The sequence below is a fragment of the Lipophrys pholis genome, assembly GCF_963383615.2.
Source record: "Lipophrys pholis genome assembly, chromosome: 17".
In the NCBI taxonomy this organism is placed as follows: Eukaryota; Metazoa; Chordata; class Actinopteri; order Blenniiformes; family Blenniidae; genus Lipophrys; species Lipophrys pholis.
In genome coordinates, this window is record NC_137643.1 from 26,821,770 (window position 1) to 26,838,725 (window position 16,956).

Consider the following 16,956-nt stretch of genomic DNA (forward strand, 5'->3'; position numbering starts at 1 on the left):
GTATGTGTGTGTGTGTGTGTGTGTGAGGGGGCGGTGATGATTCAGAAGTCAGATTTCTCACAGGAACAGTCACTTCACTAGAAGCAGAAGCAGCCGGCCGGCCAGAGCAGATTATCTTCTACTTTTTCATTGCAGGGAATCAGAGAGGAATCAGAGAAAAATCTGAGAGGAATCAGAGAAAAATCAGGGAGGAATCAGAGAAAAATCAGGGAGGAATCAGAGAAAAATCAGGGAGGAATCAGAGAAAAATCAGGGAGGAATCAGGCAAGACTTCTTGGCTGTGGATGTGTCAGCGTCGGCTCTGGGAGAAGATCCATCGTTATGTCCAGAGTTACCAATCTGTCCAAACTGCGACAGGAGAGGATGAGAGAAATCAACATGAGGGTGAGTCCCTGTTTAATGTTTCTGCAAACACTGGAGGTCAAGACAGAACTGACAGGACAGGACAGGACAAGACAGAACTGACAGGACAGGACAGGACAGAACAGGACTGACAGGACAAGACAGAACTGACAGGACAGGACAGAACAGGACAGAACAGGACTGACAGGACAGGACAGGACAGGACTGACAGGACTGACAGGACTGGACAGAACTAACAGAACAGGACTGACAGGACAGGACAGGACTAACAGGACTGACAGGACTGGACAGAACTAACAGGACAGGACTGACAGGACAGGACAGGACAAGACAGAACTGACAGGACAGAACAGGACTGACAGGACAGGACTGACAGGACAGGACAGGACAGAACTAACAGGACAGGACTGACAGGACAGGACTGACAGGAGAGGACAGGACAGGACAGGACAGGACAGGACTGGACTGGACTGGACTGGACTGGACTGGACTGGACTGGACTGGACTGGACTGGATTGGACAGGACAGGACAGGACAGGACAGGACAGGACTGACTGGTCGGTCAGAGGGACGATGGAGGATGATGCAGGGATGATGGAGGGATGATAGATCATGCTGGAGGGATGATAGATCATGATGGAGGGACGATGGAGCTACAGTAGAGTAGTAACAGTACCCTCCAGGTTGTAACATTACAAGTAGTAAAATTACAGGTTGTAACAGTCCCCTCCAGGTTGTAACAGTACAGGTTGTAACAGCCCCCTCCATGGAGTAACAGTCCCCTCCAGGTTGTAACAGTCCCCTCCAGGTTGTAAAAGTAGAGGTAGTAACAGTATCCTCCAGGTTGTAACAGTCCCCTCCAGGTTGTAACAGTCCCCTCCAGGTTGTAAAAGTAGAGGTTGTAACAGTCCCTCCAGGTTGTAACAGTCCCCTCCAGGTTGTAAAAGTACAGGTTGTAACAGCCCCCTCCATGGAGTAACAGTCCCCTCCAGGTTGTAACAGTACAGGTTGTAACAGTACCCTCCAGGTTGTAACAGTCCCCTTCAGGTTGTAACAGTACAGGTTGTAACAGCCCCCTCCATGTTGTAAAAGTCCCCTCCATGTAGTAACAGCCCCCTCCATGTTGTAAAAGTCCCCTCCATGTAGTAACAGTCCCCTCTAGGTTGTAACAGTACCCTCCAGGTTGTAACAGCCCCCTTCATGTTGTAACAGTCCCCTCCATGTAGTAACAGTCCCCTCCAGGTTGTAAAAGTAGAGGTAGTAACAGTATCCTCCAGGTTGTAACAGTCCCCTCCAGGTTGTAAAAGTACAGGTAGTAACAGTCCCCTCCAGGATTTAACAGTCCCCTCCAGGTTGTAAAAGTACAGGTAGTAACAGTATCCTCCAGGTTGTAACAGTCCCCTCCAGGTTGTAACAGTACAGGTTGTAACAGTACCCTCCAGGTTGTAACAGTCCCCTCCAGGTTGTAACAGTACAGGTTGTAACAGTACCCTCCAGGTTGTAACAGTCCCCTCCAGGTTGTAACAGTACAGGTTGTAACAGTACCCTCCAGGTTGTAACAGTACAGGTTGTAACAGCCCCCTCCATGTTGTAACAGTCCCCTCCATGTAGTAACAGTCCCCTCCAGGTTGTAACAGTACCCTCCAGGTTGTAACAGCCCCCTTCATGTAGTAACAGTCCCCTCCATGTAGTAACAGTCCCCTCCATGTAGTAACAGTCCCCTCCAGGTTGTAACAGTCCCCTCCAGGTTGTAACAGCCCCCTCCATGTTGTAACAGTACCCTCCATGTAGTAACAGCCCCCTCCATGTTGTAACAGTCCCCTCCATGTAGTAACAGTCCCCTCCAGGTTGTAACAGTACCCTCCAGGTTGTAACAGTACCCTCCATGTTGTAACAGTCCCCTCCATGTAGTAACAGTCCCCTCCAGGTTGTAACAGTACCCTCCAGGTTGTAACAGTCCCCTCCAGGTTGTAACATTACCTTCCAGGTTGTAACAGTCCCCTCCAGGTTGTAACAGTCCCCTCCAGGTAGTACCAGTCCCCTCCAGGTTGTAACAGTACCCTCCAGGTAGTAACAATGCCCTGCAGGTTGTAACAGTCCCCTCCAGGTAGTACCAGTCCCCTCCAGGTTGTAACAGTACCCTCCAGGTAGTAACAATGCCCTCCAGGTTGTAACAGTCCCCTCCAGGTTGTAACAGTCCCCTCCAAATAGTACCAGTACCCTCCAGGTTGTAAAAGTACAGGTAGTAACAGTCCCCTCCAGGATTTAACAGTCCCCTCCAGGTTGTAACAGTCCCCTCCAGGTTGTAAAAGTACAGGTAGTAACAGTCCCCTCCAGGTTGTAACAGTCCCCTCCAGGTAGTAACAGTCCCTTCCAGGTAATAACAGTCCCCTCCAGGTTGTAACAGTCCCCTCCAGGTTGTAACAGTCCCCTCCAGGTAGTAACAGTCCCTTCCAGGTAGTAACAGTCCCCTCCAGGTTGTAACAGTACAGGTCGTAACAGTCCCCTCCAGGTTGTAACAGTCCCCTCCAGGTTGTAACAGTCCCCTCCAGGTAGTACCAGTCCCCTCCAGGTTGTAACAGTACCCTCCAGGTAGTAACAATGCCCTCCAGGTTGTAACAGTACCCTCCAGGTAGTAACAGTTCCCTCCAGGTTGTAAAAGTACGGGTTGTAACAGTCCCCTCCAGATTGTAACAGTCCCCTCCAGGTTGTAAAAGTACAGGTAGTAACAGTCCCCTCCAGGATTTAACAGTCCCCTCCAGGTAGTAACAGTCCCCTCCAGGTTGTAACAGTCCCCTCCAGGCTGTAAAAGTACAGGTACTAACAGTCCCCTCCAGGTTGTAACAGTCCCCTCCAGGTTGTAACAGTACAGGTCGTAACAGTCCCCTCCAGGTTGTAACAGTCCCCTCCAGGTTGTAACAGTCCCCTCCAGGTAGTAACAGTACCCTCCAGGATTTAACAGTCCCCTCCAGGTTGTAACAGTCCCCTCCAGGTTGTAAAAGTACAGGTAGTAACAGTCCCCTCCAGGTTGTAACAGTCCCCTCCAGGCTGTAAAAGTACAGGTAGTAACAGTCCCCTCCAGGTTGTAACAGTCCCCTCCAGGTTGTAACAGTACAGGTCGTAACAGTCCCCTCCAGGTTGTAACAGTCCCCTCCAGGTAGTACCAGTCCCCTCCAGGTAGTACCAGTCCCCTCCAGGTTGTAACAGTACCCTCCAGGTAGTAACAATGCCCTCCAGGTTGTAACAGTCCCCTCCAGGTAGTAACAGTTCCCTCCAGGTTGTAAAAGTACAGGTTGTAACAGTCCCCTCCAGGTTGTAACAGTCCCCTCCAAGTAGTAACAGTACCCTCCAGGATGTAACAGTCCCCTCCAGGTAGTAACAGTACTCTCCAGGTAGTAACAGTCCCCTCCAGGTAGTAACAGTCCCTTCCAGGTAATAACAGTCCCCTCCAGGTTGTAACAGTACAGGTCGTAACAGTCCCCTCCAGGTTGTAACAGTCCCCTCCAGGATGTAACAGTCCCCTCCAGGTAGTAACAGTACTCTCCAGATAGTAACAGTCCCCTCCAGGTTGTAACAGTCCCCTCCAGGTTGTAACAGTCCCCTCCAGGTAGTAACAGTACTCTCCAGGTAGTAACAGTCCCCTCCAGGTTGTAACAGTCCCCTCCAGCTAGTAACAGTCCCTTCCAGTTAGTAACAGTCCCCTCCAGGTTGTAACAGTCCCCTCCAGGTTGTAATAGTCCCCTCCAGGTAGTAACAGTACTCTCCAGGTAGTAACAGTCCCCTCCAGGTTGTAACAGTACAGGTCGTAACAGTACCCTCCAGGTTGTAACAGTCCCCTCCAGGTTGTAACAGTACCCTCCAGGTTGTAACAGTCCCCTCCAAGTAGTAACAGTACCCTCCAGGTAGTAACAGTCCCCTCCAGGTTGTAACAGTACAGGTCGTAACAGTCCCCTCCAGGTTGTAACAGTCCCCTCCAGGTTGTAACAGTCCCCTCCAGGTAGTAACAGTCCCTTCCAGTTAGTAACAGTCCCCTCCAGGTTGTAACAGTCCCCTCCAGGTTGTAATAGTCCCCTCCAGGTAGTAACAGTACTCTCCAGGTAGTAACAGTCCCCTCCAGGTTGTAACAGTACAGGTCGTAACAGAACCCTCCAGGTTGTAACAGTCCCCTCCAGGTTGTAACAGTACCCTCCAGGTTGTAACAGTCCCCTCCAAGTAGTAACAGTACCCTCCAGGTAGTAACAGTCCCCTCCAGGTTGTAACAGTACAGGTCGTAACAGTCCCCTCCAGGTTGTAACAGTCCCCTCCAGGTTGTAACAGTCCCCTCCAGGTAGTAACAGTACCCTCCAGGTTGTAACAGTCCCCTCCAGGTTGTAACAGTACAGGTCGTAACAGTCCCCTCCAGGTTGTAACAGTCCCCTCCAGGTTGTAACAGTAACCTCCAGGTTGTAACAGTCCCCTCCAAGTAGTAACAGTACCCTCCAGGTAGTAACAGTCCCCTCCAGGTTGTAACAGTCCCCTCCAGGTTGTAACAGTCCCCTCCAGGTTGTAATAGTCCCCTCCAGGTAGTAACAGTACTCTCCAGGTAGTAACAGTCCCCTCCAGGTTGTAACAGTACAGGTCGTAACAGTACCCTCCAGGTTGTAACAGTCCCCTCCAGGTTGTAACAGTCCCCTCCAGGTAGTACCAGTCCCAACCAGGTAGTACCAGTCCCCTCCAGGTTGTAACAGTACCCTCCAGGTAGTAGCAATGCCCTCCAGGTTGTAACAGTACCCTCCAGGTAGTAACAGTTCCCTCCAGGTTGTAAAAGTACAGGTTGTAACAGTCCCCTCCAGGTTGTAACAGTCCCCTCCAAGTAGTAACAGTACCCTCCAGGATGTAACAGTCCCCTCCAGGTAGTAACAGTACTCTCCAGGTAGTAACAGTCCCTTCCAGGTAGTAACAGTCCCTTCCAGGTAATAACAGTCCCCTCCAGGTTGTAACAGTACAGGTCGTAACAGTCCCCTCCAGGTTGTAACAGTCCCCTCCAGGATGTAACAGTCCCCTCCAGGTAGTAACAGTACTCTCCAGGTAGTAACAGTCCCCTCCAGGTTGTAACAGTCCCCTCCAGGTTGTAACAGTCCCCTCCAGGTAGTAACAGTACTCTCCAGGTAGTAACAGTCCCCTCCAGGTTGTAACAGTCCCCTCCAGGTAGTAACAGTCCCTTCCAGTTAGTAACAGTCCCCTCCAGGTTGTAATAGTCCCCTCCAGGTAGTAACAGTACTCTCCAGGTAGTAACAGTCCCCTCCAGGTTGTAACAGTACAGGTCGTAACAGTACCCTCCAGGTTGTAACAGTCCCCTCCAGGTTGTAACAGTACCCTCCAGGTTGTAACAGTCCCCTCCAAGTAGTAACAGTACCCTCCAGGTAGTAACAGTCCCCTCCAGGTTGTAACAGTACAGGTCGTAACAGAACCCTCCAGGTTGTAACAGTCCCCTCCAGGTTGTAACAGTACCCTCCAGGTTGTAACAGTCCCCTCCAAGTAGTAACAGTACCCTCCAGGTAGTAACAGTCCCCTCCAGGTTGTAACAGTACAGGTCGTAACAGTCCCCTCCAGGTTGTAACAGTCCCCTCCAGGTTGTAACAGTCCCCTCCAGGTAGTAACAGTACCCTCCAGGTTGTAACAGTCCCCTCCAGGTTGTAACAGTACAGGTCGTAACAGTCCCCTCCAGGTTGTAACAGTCCCCTCCAGGTTGTAACAGTAACCTCCAGGTTGTAACAGTCCCCTCCAAGTAGTAACAGTACCCTCCAGGTAGTAACAGTCCCCTCCAGGTTGTAACAGTCCCCTCCAGGTTGTAACAGTCCCCTCCAGGTTGTAATAGTCCCCTCCAGGTAGTAACAGTACTCTCCAGGTAGTAACAGTCCCCTCCAGGTTGTAACAGTACAGGTCGTAACAGTACCCTCCAGGTTGTAACAGTCCCCTCCAGGTTGTAACAGTCCCCTCCAGGTAGTACCAGTCCCAACCAGGTAGTACCAGTCCCCTCCAGGTTGTAACAGTACCCTCCAGGTAGTAGCAATGCCCTCCAGGTTGTAACAGTACCCTCCAGGTAGTAACAGTTCCCTCCAGGTTGTAAAAGTACAGGTTGTAACAGTCCCCTCCAGGTTGTAACAGTCCCCTCCAAGTAGTAACAGTACCCTCCAGGATGTAACAGTCCCCTCCAGGTAGTAACAGTACTCTCCAGGTAGTAACAGTCCCTTCCAGGTAGTAACAGTCCCTTCCAGGTAATAACAGTCCCCTCCAGGTTGTAACAGTACAGGTCGTAACAGTCCCCTCCAGGTTGTAACAGTCCCCTCCAGGATGTAACAGTCCCCTCCAGGTAGTAACAGTACTCTCCAGGTAGTAACAGTCCCCTCCAGGTTGTAACAGTCCCCTCCAGGTTGTAACAGTCCCCTCCAGGTAGTAACAGTACTCTCCAGGTAGTAACAGTCCCCTCCAGGTTGTAACAGTCCCCTCCAGGTAGTAACAGTCCCTTCCAGTTAGTAACAGTCCCCTCCAGGTTGTAATAGTCCCCTCCAGGTAGTAACAGTACTCTCCAGGTAGTAACAGTCCCCTCCAGGTTGTAACAGTACAGGTCGTAACAGTACCCTCCAGGTTGTAACAGTCCCCTCCAGGTTGTAACAGTACCCTCCAGGTTGTAACAGTCCCCTCCAAGTAGTAACAGTACCCTCCAGGTAGTAACAGTCCCCTCCAGGTTGTAACAGTACAGGTCGTAACAGTCCCCTCCAGGTTGTAACAGTCCCCTCCAGGTTGTAACAGTCCCCTCCAGGTAGTAACAGTCCCTTCCAGTTAGTAACAGTCCCCTCCAGGTTGTAACAGTCCCCTCCAGGTTGTAATAGTCCCCTCCAGGTAGTAACAGTACTCTCCAGGTAGTAACAGTCCCCTCCAGGTTGTAACAGTACAGGTCGTAACAGTACCCTCCAGGTTGTAACAGTCCCCTCCAGGTTGTAACAGTACCCTCCAGGTTGTAACAGTCCCCTCCAAGTAGTAACAGTACCCTCCAGGTAGTAACAGTCCCCTCCAGGTTGTAACAGTACAGGTCGTAACAGTCCCCTCCAGGTCGTAACAGTACCCTCCAGGTTGTAACAGTCCCCTCCAGGTAGTAACAGTACCCTCCAGGTTGTAACAGTCCCCTCCAGGTAGTAACAGTCCCTTCCAGGTAGTAACAGTCCCCTCCAGGTTGTAACAGTACAGGTCGTAACAGTCCCCTCCAGGTTGTAACAGTCCCCTCCAGGTAGTACCAGTCCCCTCCAGGTAGTACCAGTCCCCTCCAGGTTGTAACAGTACCCTCCAGGTAGTAACAATGCCCTCCAGGTTGTAACAGTACCCTCCAGGTAGTAACAGTTCCCTCCAGGTTGTAAAAGTACAGGTAGTAACAGTCCCCTCCAGGTTGTAACAGTCCCCTCCAGGTAGTAACAGTCCCTTCCAGTTAGTAACAGTCCCCTCCAGGTTGTAACAGTCCCCTCCAGGTTGTAATAGTCCCCTCCAGGTAGTAACAGTACTCTCCAGGTAGTAAAAGTACCCTCCAGGTAGTAACAGTCCCCTCCAGGTTGTAACAGTACAGGTCGTAACAGTCCTCTCCAGGTAGTAACAGTCCCCTCCAGGTTGCAACAGTCCCCTCCAGGTAGTAACAGTCCCTTCCAGTTAGTAACAGTCCCCTCCAGGTTGTAACAGTCCCCTCCAGGTTGTAATAGTCCCCTCCAGGTTGTAATAGTCCCCTCCAGGTAGTAACAGTACTCTCCAGGTAGTAACAGTACCCTCCAGGTAGTAACAGTCCCCTCCAGGTTGTAACAGTACAGGTCGTAACAGTCCCCTCCAGGTTGTAACAGTCCCCTCCAAGTAGTAACAGTACCCTCCAGGTAGTAACAGTCCCCTCCAGGTTGTAACAGTACAGGTCGTAACAGTCCTCTCCAGGTTGTAACAGTCCCCTCCAGGATTTAACAGTCCCCTCCAGGTAGTAACAGTACCCTCCAGGATGTAACAGTCCCCTCCAGGTTGTAACAGTCCCCTCCAAGTAGTAACAGTACCCTCCAGGTAGTAACAGTCCCCTCCAGGTTGTAACAGTACAGGTCGTAACAGTCCCCTCCAGGTTGTAACAGTCCCCTCCAGGTTGTAACAGTACCCTCCAGGTTGTAACAGTCCCCTCCAGGTTGTAACAGTAACCTCCAGGTTGTAACAGTCCCCTCCAAGTAGTAACAGTACCCTCCAGGTAGTAACAGTCCCCTCCAGGTTGTAACAGTACAGGTCGTAACAGTCCCCTCCAAGTAGTAACAGTACCCTCCAGGTAGTAACAGTCCCCTCCAGGTTGTAACAGTACAGGTCGTAACAGTCCCCTCCAGGTTGTAACAGTACTCTCCAGGTAGTAACAGTCCCCTCCAGGTAGTAACAGTACCATCCAGGTTGTAACAGTCCCCTCCAGGTTGTAACAGTACCCTCCAGGTTGTAACAGTACCCTCCAGGTTCTAACAGTAACCTCCAGGTTGTAACAGTCCCCTCCAGGTAGTAACAGTCCCCTCCAGGTAGTAACAGTACCCTCCAGGTAGTAACAGTCCCCTCCAGGTAGTAACAGTACCCTCCAGGTAGTAACAGTCCCCTCCAGGTAGTAACAGTCCCCTCCAGGTTGTCACAGTACAGGTTTCATCGTTCATTCTAATAAGATCTAAATTGAAGTCAGAATGGAAGGATTTAATCAAGAGAACTGATGGAGCTGCTTCACCTCCTCATGAGCTCCTGGTTCTGGTTCTGCTTGTTCTCTGCAAGCTCTCCACACACTGAATGTAGGTGGTTGGTGTGTGTGTGTGTGTGTGTGTGTGTGTGTGTGTGTGTGTGTGTGTGTGTGTGTGTGTGTGTGTGTGTGTGTGTGTGTGTGTGTGTGTGTGTGTGTGTGTGTGTGTGTGTGTGTGTGTGTGTGTGTGTGTGTGTGTGTGTGTTTGTGTGTGTGTGTTCAGTCTCCGGACATTTGACTGTAGCAACTGTTGCCATAGCGATAGATGAGAGTTACTGATGTCTGAGATTGTCGGCATGAAACAGAGCACAAGTAGTAAGATTAAAACAGCTCTCCGGGCCAGACACACACACACACACACACACACACACACACACACACACACACACACACACACACACACACACACACACACACACACACACACACACACACACACACACACACACACACACACACACACACACACACACACACACACACACACACACACACACACACACACACACACACAGCTGCTGCTTGTTTTCTACATTCCAAAGTGTCCAGATTTTGTGTCTGTTGTTCTCCTGCTACTTTCCTGTTTAGAATCACTTCCTGTTAATATCTGTGAAGTTCTGCTCAGGTTGGTTTGGTTGTTTGGATTCGAAGTCTTTTCCTGTTGAAGAGTAAAACCTGTTCTGACGCTGAAAGTCTCTGAATCACATGATGTTGTCTGCCTCAGCTGCTCAGTAGGACCAGGGGGGGAAACAAACGGCCACTTTGGAACGGCAAAGCAGAAGTTGTGATCGTCACATGAAGCTGAGAAGCAGAAGTTGCAGCAGGTTTCACCATCGCACAGGAAACAAGAAGTAAAGCTGTTTAACAGTCCGTCATGATTTCACTTTACTGAGGGGAAACGCTGCGAGCGAGGGTGGAGGTCAGGGTGGTGTCATATCTCCTCAGACAGGAGGTCAGGGTGGTGTCACAACACCTCCATCAGGAGGTCAGGGCAGTGTCATAACACCTCCATCAGGAGGTCTGGGTGGTGTCATAACTCCTCCATCAGGATGTCTCAGTGGTGTCATAACGTCTCCATCAGGAGGTCTGTGTTGTGGAATATTTACTGCTTCTACTGTTTAAAGCTGCTGCCGCTGTCTGGCGGGGAAGGTTTCAGCGGTTCTCGGTGTCCATAAGGAGCCACTGCTGCTGCTCTGAGCATTGTAACGTTGTGACGTGGCGTTGTGGCGTTGTGACGTTGTGACGTTGTGACGTTGTGACGTTGTGACGTTGTGACGTTGTGACGTTGTGATGTGGCATTATGATGTTGTGACGCTGTATTGTGGCATTGTGATGTTGTGAAATGGCATTGTGGTGTTATGACGTGACGTTGTGATGTGATATTATAATGTTGTTACATTGTGGCGTTGTGACATTCTGACGTTGTGGTGTTGTGAGGTGGCGTTGTGATGTTGTGGGGTCATGACATTGTAAAGTCACATTGCGGCGTCATGATGTGACGTTGTGAGGTGGCATTGTGACGTTGTAAGGTGGTGTTGTGACGTTGTTGCGTCATGACATTGTGAGGTGGTGTTGTGGTGTTGTGAGGTGGTGTTGTGACATTGTGAGGTGCCGTTGTGACGTTGCGATGTTGTGGCGTTGTGACGTTGTGGTGTTGTGACGTTGTGAGGTGGCGTTGTGGCGTTGTGACATTGTGAGGTGCCGTCAAGTTTTGACGTTTTGAGGTGGCATTGTGAGCTGGCATTGTGACATTGTAACTTAGCATTTCGATGTTGTAGCGTTGTGACGTTACATTGTGACATTGTGAAAGTTGTATTGTGGCGTTGTGATGTTGATATGTTATGGCATTGTGACGATGTGACATTGTGAATTTGTGATGTAAAGACGTGACATTATGAGGTGGTGACATTGTGAGGTGGTGTTGTGACATTGTGGCATCAAAACATTGTGACGTTGTAAGGTGGCGTTGTGGCGCTGTGGCGTTGTGTGGTTGTGACGTTGTGTGGTGGCATTGTGGCGTCGCGACGTTGTGGTGTGGTAACGTTGGGGCGTCATGACATTATGAGGTTGTGAGGTGGCATTGTGGTGTTGACACGTGATGTGGAGTTGTGGCGTTGTCACGTTGTCTCATTGTGAGGTGACGTTGTGACATTGTGACGTTGTGACATTGTGACGTTGTGAGGTGACATTGTGGTGTCACGACGTTGTGGCATTGTGACGTTGTGGCGTTGTGACATTGTGAAAGTTGTATTGTGGCGTTGTGATGTTGATATGTTATGGCATTGTGAGGTGGTGTGGTGACATTGTGACGAAATGAGGTGGTGTTGTGTCGTGTAACATTGTGACGTTTTGAGGTGGCGTTGTGACGTTGTGAGGTGGTGTTGTGGCGTCGTGACATTGTGACGTTATTAGGTGGCGTCATGGTGTCATGACATTCTGATGTTATGAGGTGGCGTTGTGACATTGTGACGATATGAGGTGGCGTTGTGGCATCGTTACATTGTGACGTTATGGTGTTGTAACATTGTGACGTTGTGAGATGGTGTGGCATCGTGACATTGTGACGTTGTGAGGTGCCGTTGTGACGTTGTGACATTGTGAGGTGGCGTCGTGACATAGTGACGTTATGAGGTGGTATTGTGTCTTGTGACATTGTGGCATTGTGGCATTATGAGGTGGTGTTGTTGCGTCGTGACGTTGTAGTGTTATGAGGTGGCATTGTGGCGTTGTGGCATTGTAGTGTTATGAAGTGGCGATGTGGAATTGTAACGTTATGAGGTGGCGTTGTGGCGTCGTGACATTGTAGCGTTATGAGGTGGTGTTTTGGCATTGAGACAATGTGATGTTGTGTGGTGGCGTTGTGGCATCGTGACGTAGCGTTATGAGGTGGCGTTGTGACGTGAGGTGTCGTTGTGACATTGTGACGTTATGAGGTGGTGTTGTGACGTTGTGAGGTGGTGTTGTGAAATTGTGACGTTGTGAGGTGGTGTTGTGACGTTGTGAGGTGGTGTTGTGAAATTGTGACGTTCTGAGGTGGTGAGAGTGAAAACCCAAAATTCAGAGTCTCAGAAAATGAGGATCTTGTATAAAAGTCCTGGTGTCTCACCCTCATCAGCTGATGAAGTCCAAACCCCTGCAAAGGTTCCCTGAGCCTTTCAATGTCTCAGTCTGGGTCAGGAGGGGACACAATCATGGGGAAGACTGCTGACTGGACAGATGTCCAGAGGACAGTCATTGACACCGTCCACTAAAGGTCCTTGCTGAAGAAGCTGCTTGTTCACAGAGTGCTGGATCCATCATGTCCAGAGAAGGTGGAGTGGGAGGAAAAGGTGCAGCAGCAAAAGGGAGGAGCGCAGCCTGGAGAGGACTGTCCAGCAAAATACTGGACAAGGACGGACTGAGGCTGGAGTCAGTGCAGCCTGGAGAGGACTGTCCAGCAAAATACTGGACAAGGACGGACTGAGGCTGGAGTCAGTGCATCAAGAGCCTCTAGGGACAGACCAGTCCTAGACATGGGATCCTAATGTGTCTTCCTGGGGTCAAGACACTCCTGAACAAGAGACCAGGTCAGAAGAGTCTCACCTGGACTGTGGAGGACAAGAACTGGACTGTTGCTCAGTGGTCCAACGTCCTTTTGTCACAGGAAAGAACATTTTGATCTCATTTGGAACTCCAGGTCCCAGAGGGTGGAGGAAGAGTGAACCCCAGGTCCCAGAGGGTGGAGGAAGAGTGAACTCCAGGTCCCAGAGGGTGGAGGGAGAGTGGACTCCAGGTCCCAGAGGGTGGAGGAAGAGTGGAGAGGCTCAGAATCCACCTTGCTTGAGGTCCAGAGTGAAGTGTCCTCAGTCTGTGATGATTTGTGCTGCCATGTTCTCTGCTGCTGTCCCTCCACTGGGTCTTCTGAAGTCCACAGTCAAGGCAGCGTCCAGCAGGAACCTTTAGAGCTCTTCATGCTTCCTCCTGCTGACGAGCTTTATGGAGATGCTGAGTTCATGTTCCAGCAGGACTTGGTACCTGCCCACACTGCCAAAGGTACCAAAGGTACCAAAGGTACCAGAAGCTGCTTCAATGACCCTGGTGGTACTGTGCTGGACTGGCCAGCAGAACCCCAGAGACAATCTCTGGCTACTGTCCAGAGGACGGTGAGAGACACCAGATGACCTGAAGGCTGCTATCAAAGCTACCTGGGCTTCAGTCCACCTGAGCAGTACCACAGGTTGATGGCCTCCAGGCCACGCCCCTAAGAAACAGTACTTCATGGTAAAGGAGCAGCCAGGTATAGAGGGAAGAGAGATGAACAGACTTTTCACAAGACCTACAGTTTGGTTCAAATATCCTTTTTTCTTATCTTATGTAATATTCTAATTTTCTGAGACACTGAATTCTGGGTTTTCTCTCTCTGTAAGTCATCATCATCTACATTCGAGACATAAAAGTTTAAATATTTCACTCTGTCATGAGCCTCCATCATATCTGAGTTTGACTTTCTGAACAACAAATATTGAACATTTTCATGATATTCCAATTTTTTAAGATGTACCTGTGTCACATGACTCACTTTAGTGGCCCTGTGCTTCTGACAGCATGAGACTGAGAATCTTCCATGTGGGCGGAGCTTCAGCTGCTTCTGGTCTTTCTCCTGCAGAACAAAGAGAAGGAGCGAATGAGGGAGCGAGAGAAGGCGGCGAGGGAGCGAGAGGCTCGCTACAGCAACGGCCACCTCTTCACCTCGCTGACGGTGTCAGGAACCACGCTGTGCTCCGCCTGCAGCAAGAGCATCACTGCCAAGGAGGCGCTCAGCTGCCCCAGTAAGGAGCTCCACCTGATGCTGCACCTGCTGCTCCATCACACTGCTCCATCACGCTGCTCCACCTCACTGCTCCACCTCACTGCTCCATCACACTGCTCCACCTTACTGCTCCATTACACTGATCCATCACACTGCTCCACCTTACTGTGCCACAGAGTGAGCACCATTACACTGCTCCACCTCACTGCTCCACCTCTTTCTCCACCACTGTGTGGTTCAGAACAAACCTGCACCCAGTAGGTGCAGTAGGTCCAGTAGATCCATTAGGTCCAGTATGTCCAGTAGATCCAGTATGTCGAGTAGATCCCGTTCGTCCAATATGTCCAGTAGATCCAGTAGATCCATTAGGTCCAGTATGTCCAATTGATCCAGTAGGTCTAGTAGATCCAGTAGGTCTAGTAGATCCAGTAGGTCCAGTAGGTACAATCGACCGAGTAGATCCTGTAGGTCTAGTAGATCCAGTAGATCCCATAGGTCCAGTAGATCCAGTTGGTCCAATATGTCCAGTAGATCCAGTAGGTCGAGTAGGTCCAGTAAGTCCAGTCCATGGAGGTTTACCTCCAGCCATCCTGGACCTGCAGGATCTTTGACTGACATGGGTCCAGATTCCACCACACCTTCAGACATCTGGCGAAGTCTGTGTGACGAGTCAGTGGCTGAAGACTAACTGGTCATAATCTTATGGCTGATAGGTGTAAATCTGCACAAACAGCTGGAGATAAGTACTGGAAGTCCCAGTTCCTCAGTGTTTGTGGTAAAAAGATGTAGAAGATCCAGTGACTGGTTCTGTGTTCCTGCAACGTTCCTATGAAGACAAACGTCGGATCAAAGTTCCGTCCAAAAACATTCCTGAGGACTGAAAGTCAGGAAGTGCTGGTCAGTGAAATCTCCAGTCACCTCCAACGTCCTCCACCCAATGATCCAAACTTCATGATCCACAGTAGAGGTGGAGATGAACCACAGTGGGGGTGGAGTTGAGGGTGGAAGACTCCTCCATCACTCCTCCATCACCCCTCCATTCTTTCATCCATCATTCATCATCACTCCTCACTCCATGACTCTTACATCACGTCTCTGTCACTCCATCACCCCCTTCCTTTCATCACTCCTCCTTGACTCCTCCATCACTTCTCCATCTTCCCTCCATCCCTCCTCCATCACTCCAGAGAAACTGAAAGTTTCCCCCTGAGGTCAAAGGTCAGAGTTTCTCCGTCCTGCTCTCTAGTTTTTGGGTTTGACTGTGTGGAGTCTGAGGTTGGTTCAGCAGCTACGTCAGTCCTTCTGAACTGAAAATAACAACACCACCCACATCTGAGGAAACTCCACCCTCAGTGGGACCGGAGCAACGAGACGCAGTGCTTCTGCTCCCTTATTGCCATGGCAACCAGCGGGTTTGGAACAATGTGTGGGATGCTGTGGTCTCCATGACGACCAGCCTGCGTTCATCACGTTCACCACATCTAGTCCATCCAGCAGCATCACAGCACCACCCTGCTCACAACACTGTGGCCATCTCATCGTCATGGAAACTAAAAACACAAACACTTGATGACAGAAGCCACCGGTAGGGAGTGAGAGGACACCAGGACAGACACAGACAGGCTGAACTGTTCAGACTCAGAATAATACGACTGCCTTCCGGCCAGTCCGTTTTCCTTCTGATGTCAGGAAACAGGAAACAGGAAACAGGAAACAGGAAACAGGAAACTGGCAGATAAAACACGGGAGACGACTCGTCTCACGTTCCTCGTTCGGAAATTGAAAATCGAAAAACGGAAATCAGGTTTTTTCCCGTTTCTTTTTATGTGTTTACTTGATAATATTCAGGAAATAAAGTAGATTCTTCTTCTTGTCTTCTTCTTCTTGTCTTCTTCTTCTTGTCTTCTTCTTCTCCTTCTTCTTCTTGTCTGCACCCCCCCCCCCGAGGTGATATTCTCATATCAAAGTAATTATTTAAACTTGTACAAATGCCTTTGGACGGGGACGGTCGAGCCTCCGTAGCAGTGGCCCTGGAGGCCAGCGTTCTGACTGCATCCTGTGCAGCAGTTGGTTCTATCAGAGGGTTCCACAGAGAACCCTCTGAAGGTGGATCTCCAGCAGAGCAAAGCTTCTCCACCTACCTGATGGACTATCAACTCCAAGCTCAAGTTGCTTCTGCTGCTGCTGAGGTGGGTGGAGTCGTATCAGATTCATTTATCATAAACATGATTTCTATCTCCCCGGTCATTGATGTAAGCGCAGTCTCACAGCGCCCCCCTCTGGCAGGAGCAGCACACTGCCAGATTGTCTTCACTCAGAGCTCAGTCATTACATTAAAGGAAACAGTTTTCAGGAGAGAAAAATACAAAATAATAATTACAAACGTGAGGCTACGAATGTACTGAGTATCAGTAGGGTTCATTTGTAGTTATACTATAATATTTATACTTTCTACCGTTTAGTTCATTGGTTAATGGGTCATCAAATAATCCATTAGAGTTGTTCTTCTTCTTGATAGTATTACTGTTCTTTGAATAGGATTCTTCTAGAGGCAGACATGCCAGTGACGGAGGTGGGAGCAGCTTTACAATGATTCTCCATCAGCACCACCCACCAGAACAGCCAGAGTCTCTGCAGCTTCAGCATCGCCAGGTTCTCTTTGTTCTCTTCTTCTTCTGAACGGGACTTTGTGGAACTGAGCCGCTCTGTGAAAGACAGTGTGATGTTGCTTTGCAGGAATGATGTTGTGAAAAGTTTTAATGTTTGACTTTATCATTCATTTCAATGTTTTGTTGTTGTTTACATGCACTAATAGGTTATTGGTGATATGCAAATCTTTGTTTCCCTTTTCTTTCAGAATTGAAAGGATTTGGGTTTGTACATATTTTTTACTGCGAGCCTTTAAATTAGTTCAACTAAAACTGGAATGAGATTAAATTGAGCTCCAACAAAATAGAACTGTCACGTGTACAAGACTTTGTATTACAAAGTTGTTCTGTCACATTGCCTCTTTCAAGAATAATGTAATAAAATTGTGTTTTACTTT

The 16,956-nt window shown here is 49.6% G+C and overlaps 1 protein-coding gene across 2 annotated transcripts in view; it reads left to right on the forward strand.

The window, feature by feature from the left end:
• The first annotated feature begins 59 nt into the window (after positions 1–59).
• arhgef2a (Rho guanine nucleotide exchange factor (GEF) 2a) overlaps positions 60–16,956 on the forward strand; it is an 82,528-nt gene continuing 65,631 nt past the window's right edge. For both annotated transcript variants that reach the window (XM_080485267.1, XM_080485268.1), the window contains exons 1-2: positions 60–384; positions 13,767–13,929. In XM_080485267.1, coding sequence (XP_080341393.1) covers positions 322–384; positions 13,767–13,929 — 226 coding nt within the window. In that variant the 5' untranslated portion in view covers positions 60–321. The remainder of the gene's footprint in view (positions 385–13,766; positions 13,930–16,956) is intronic.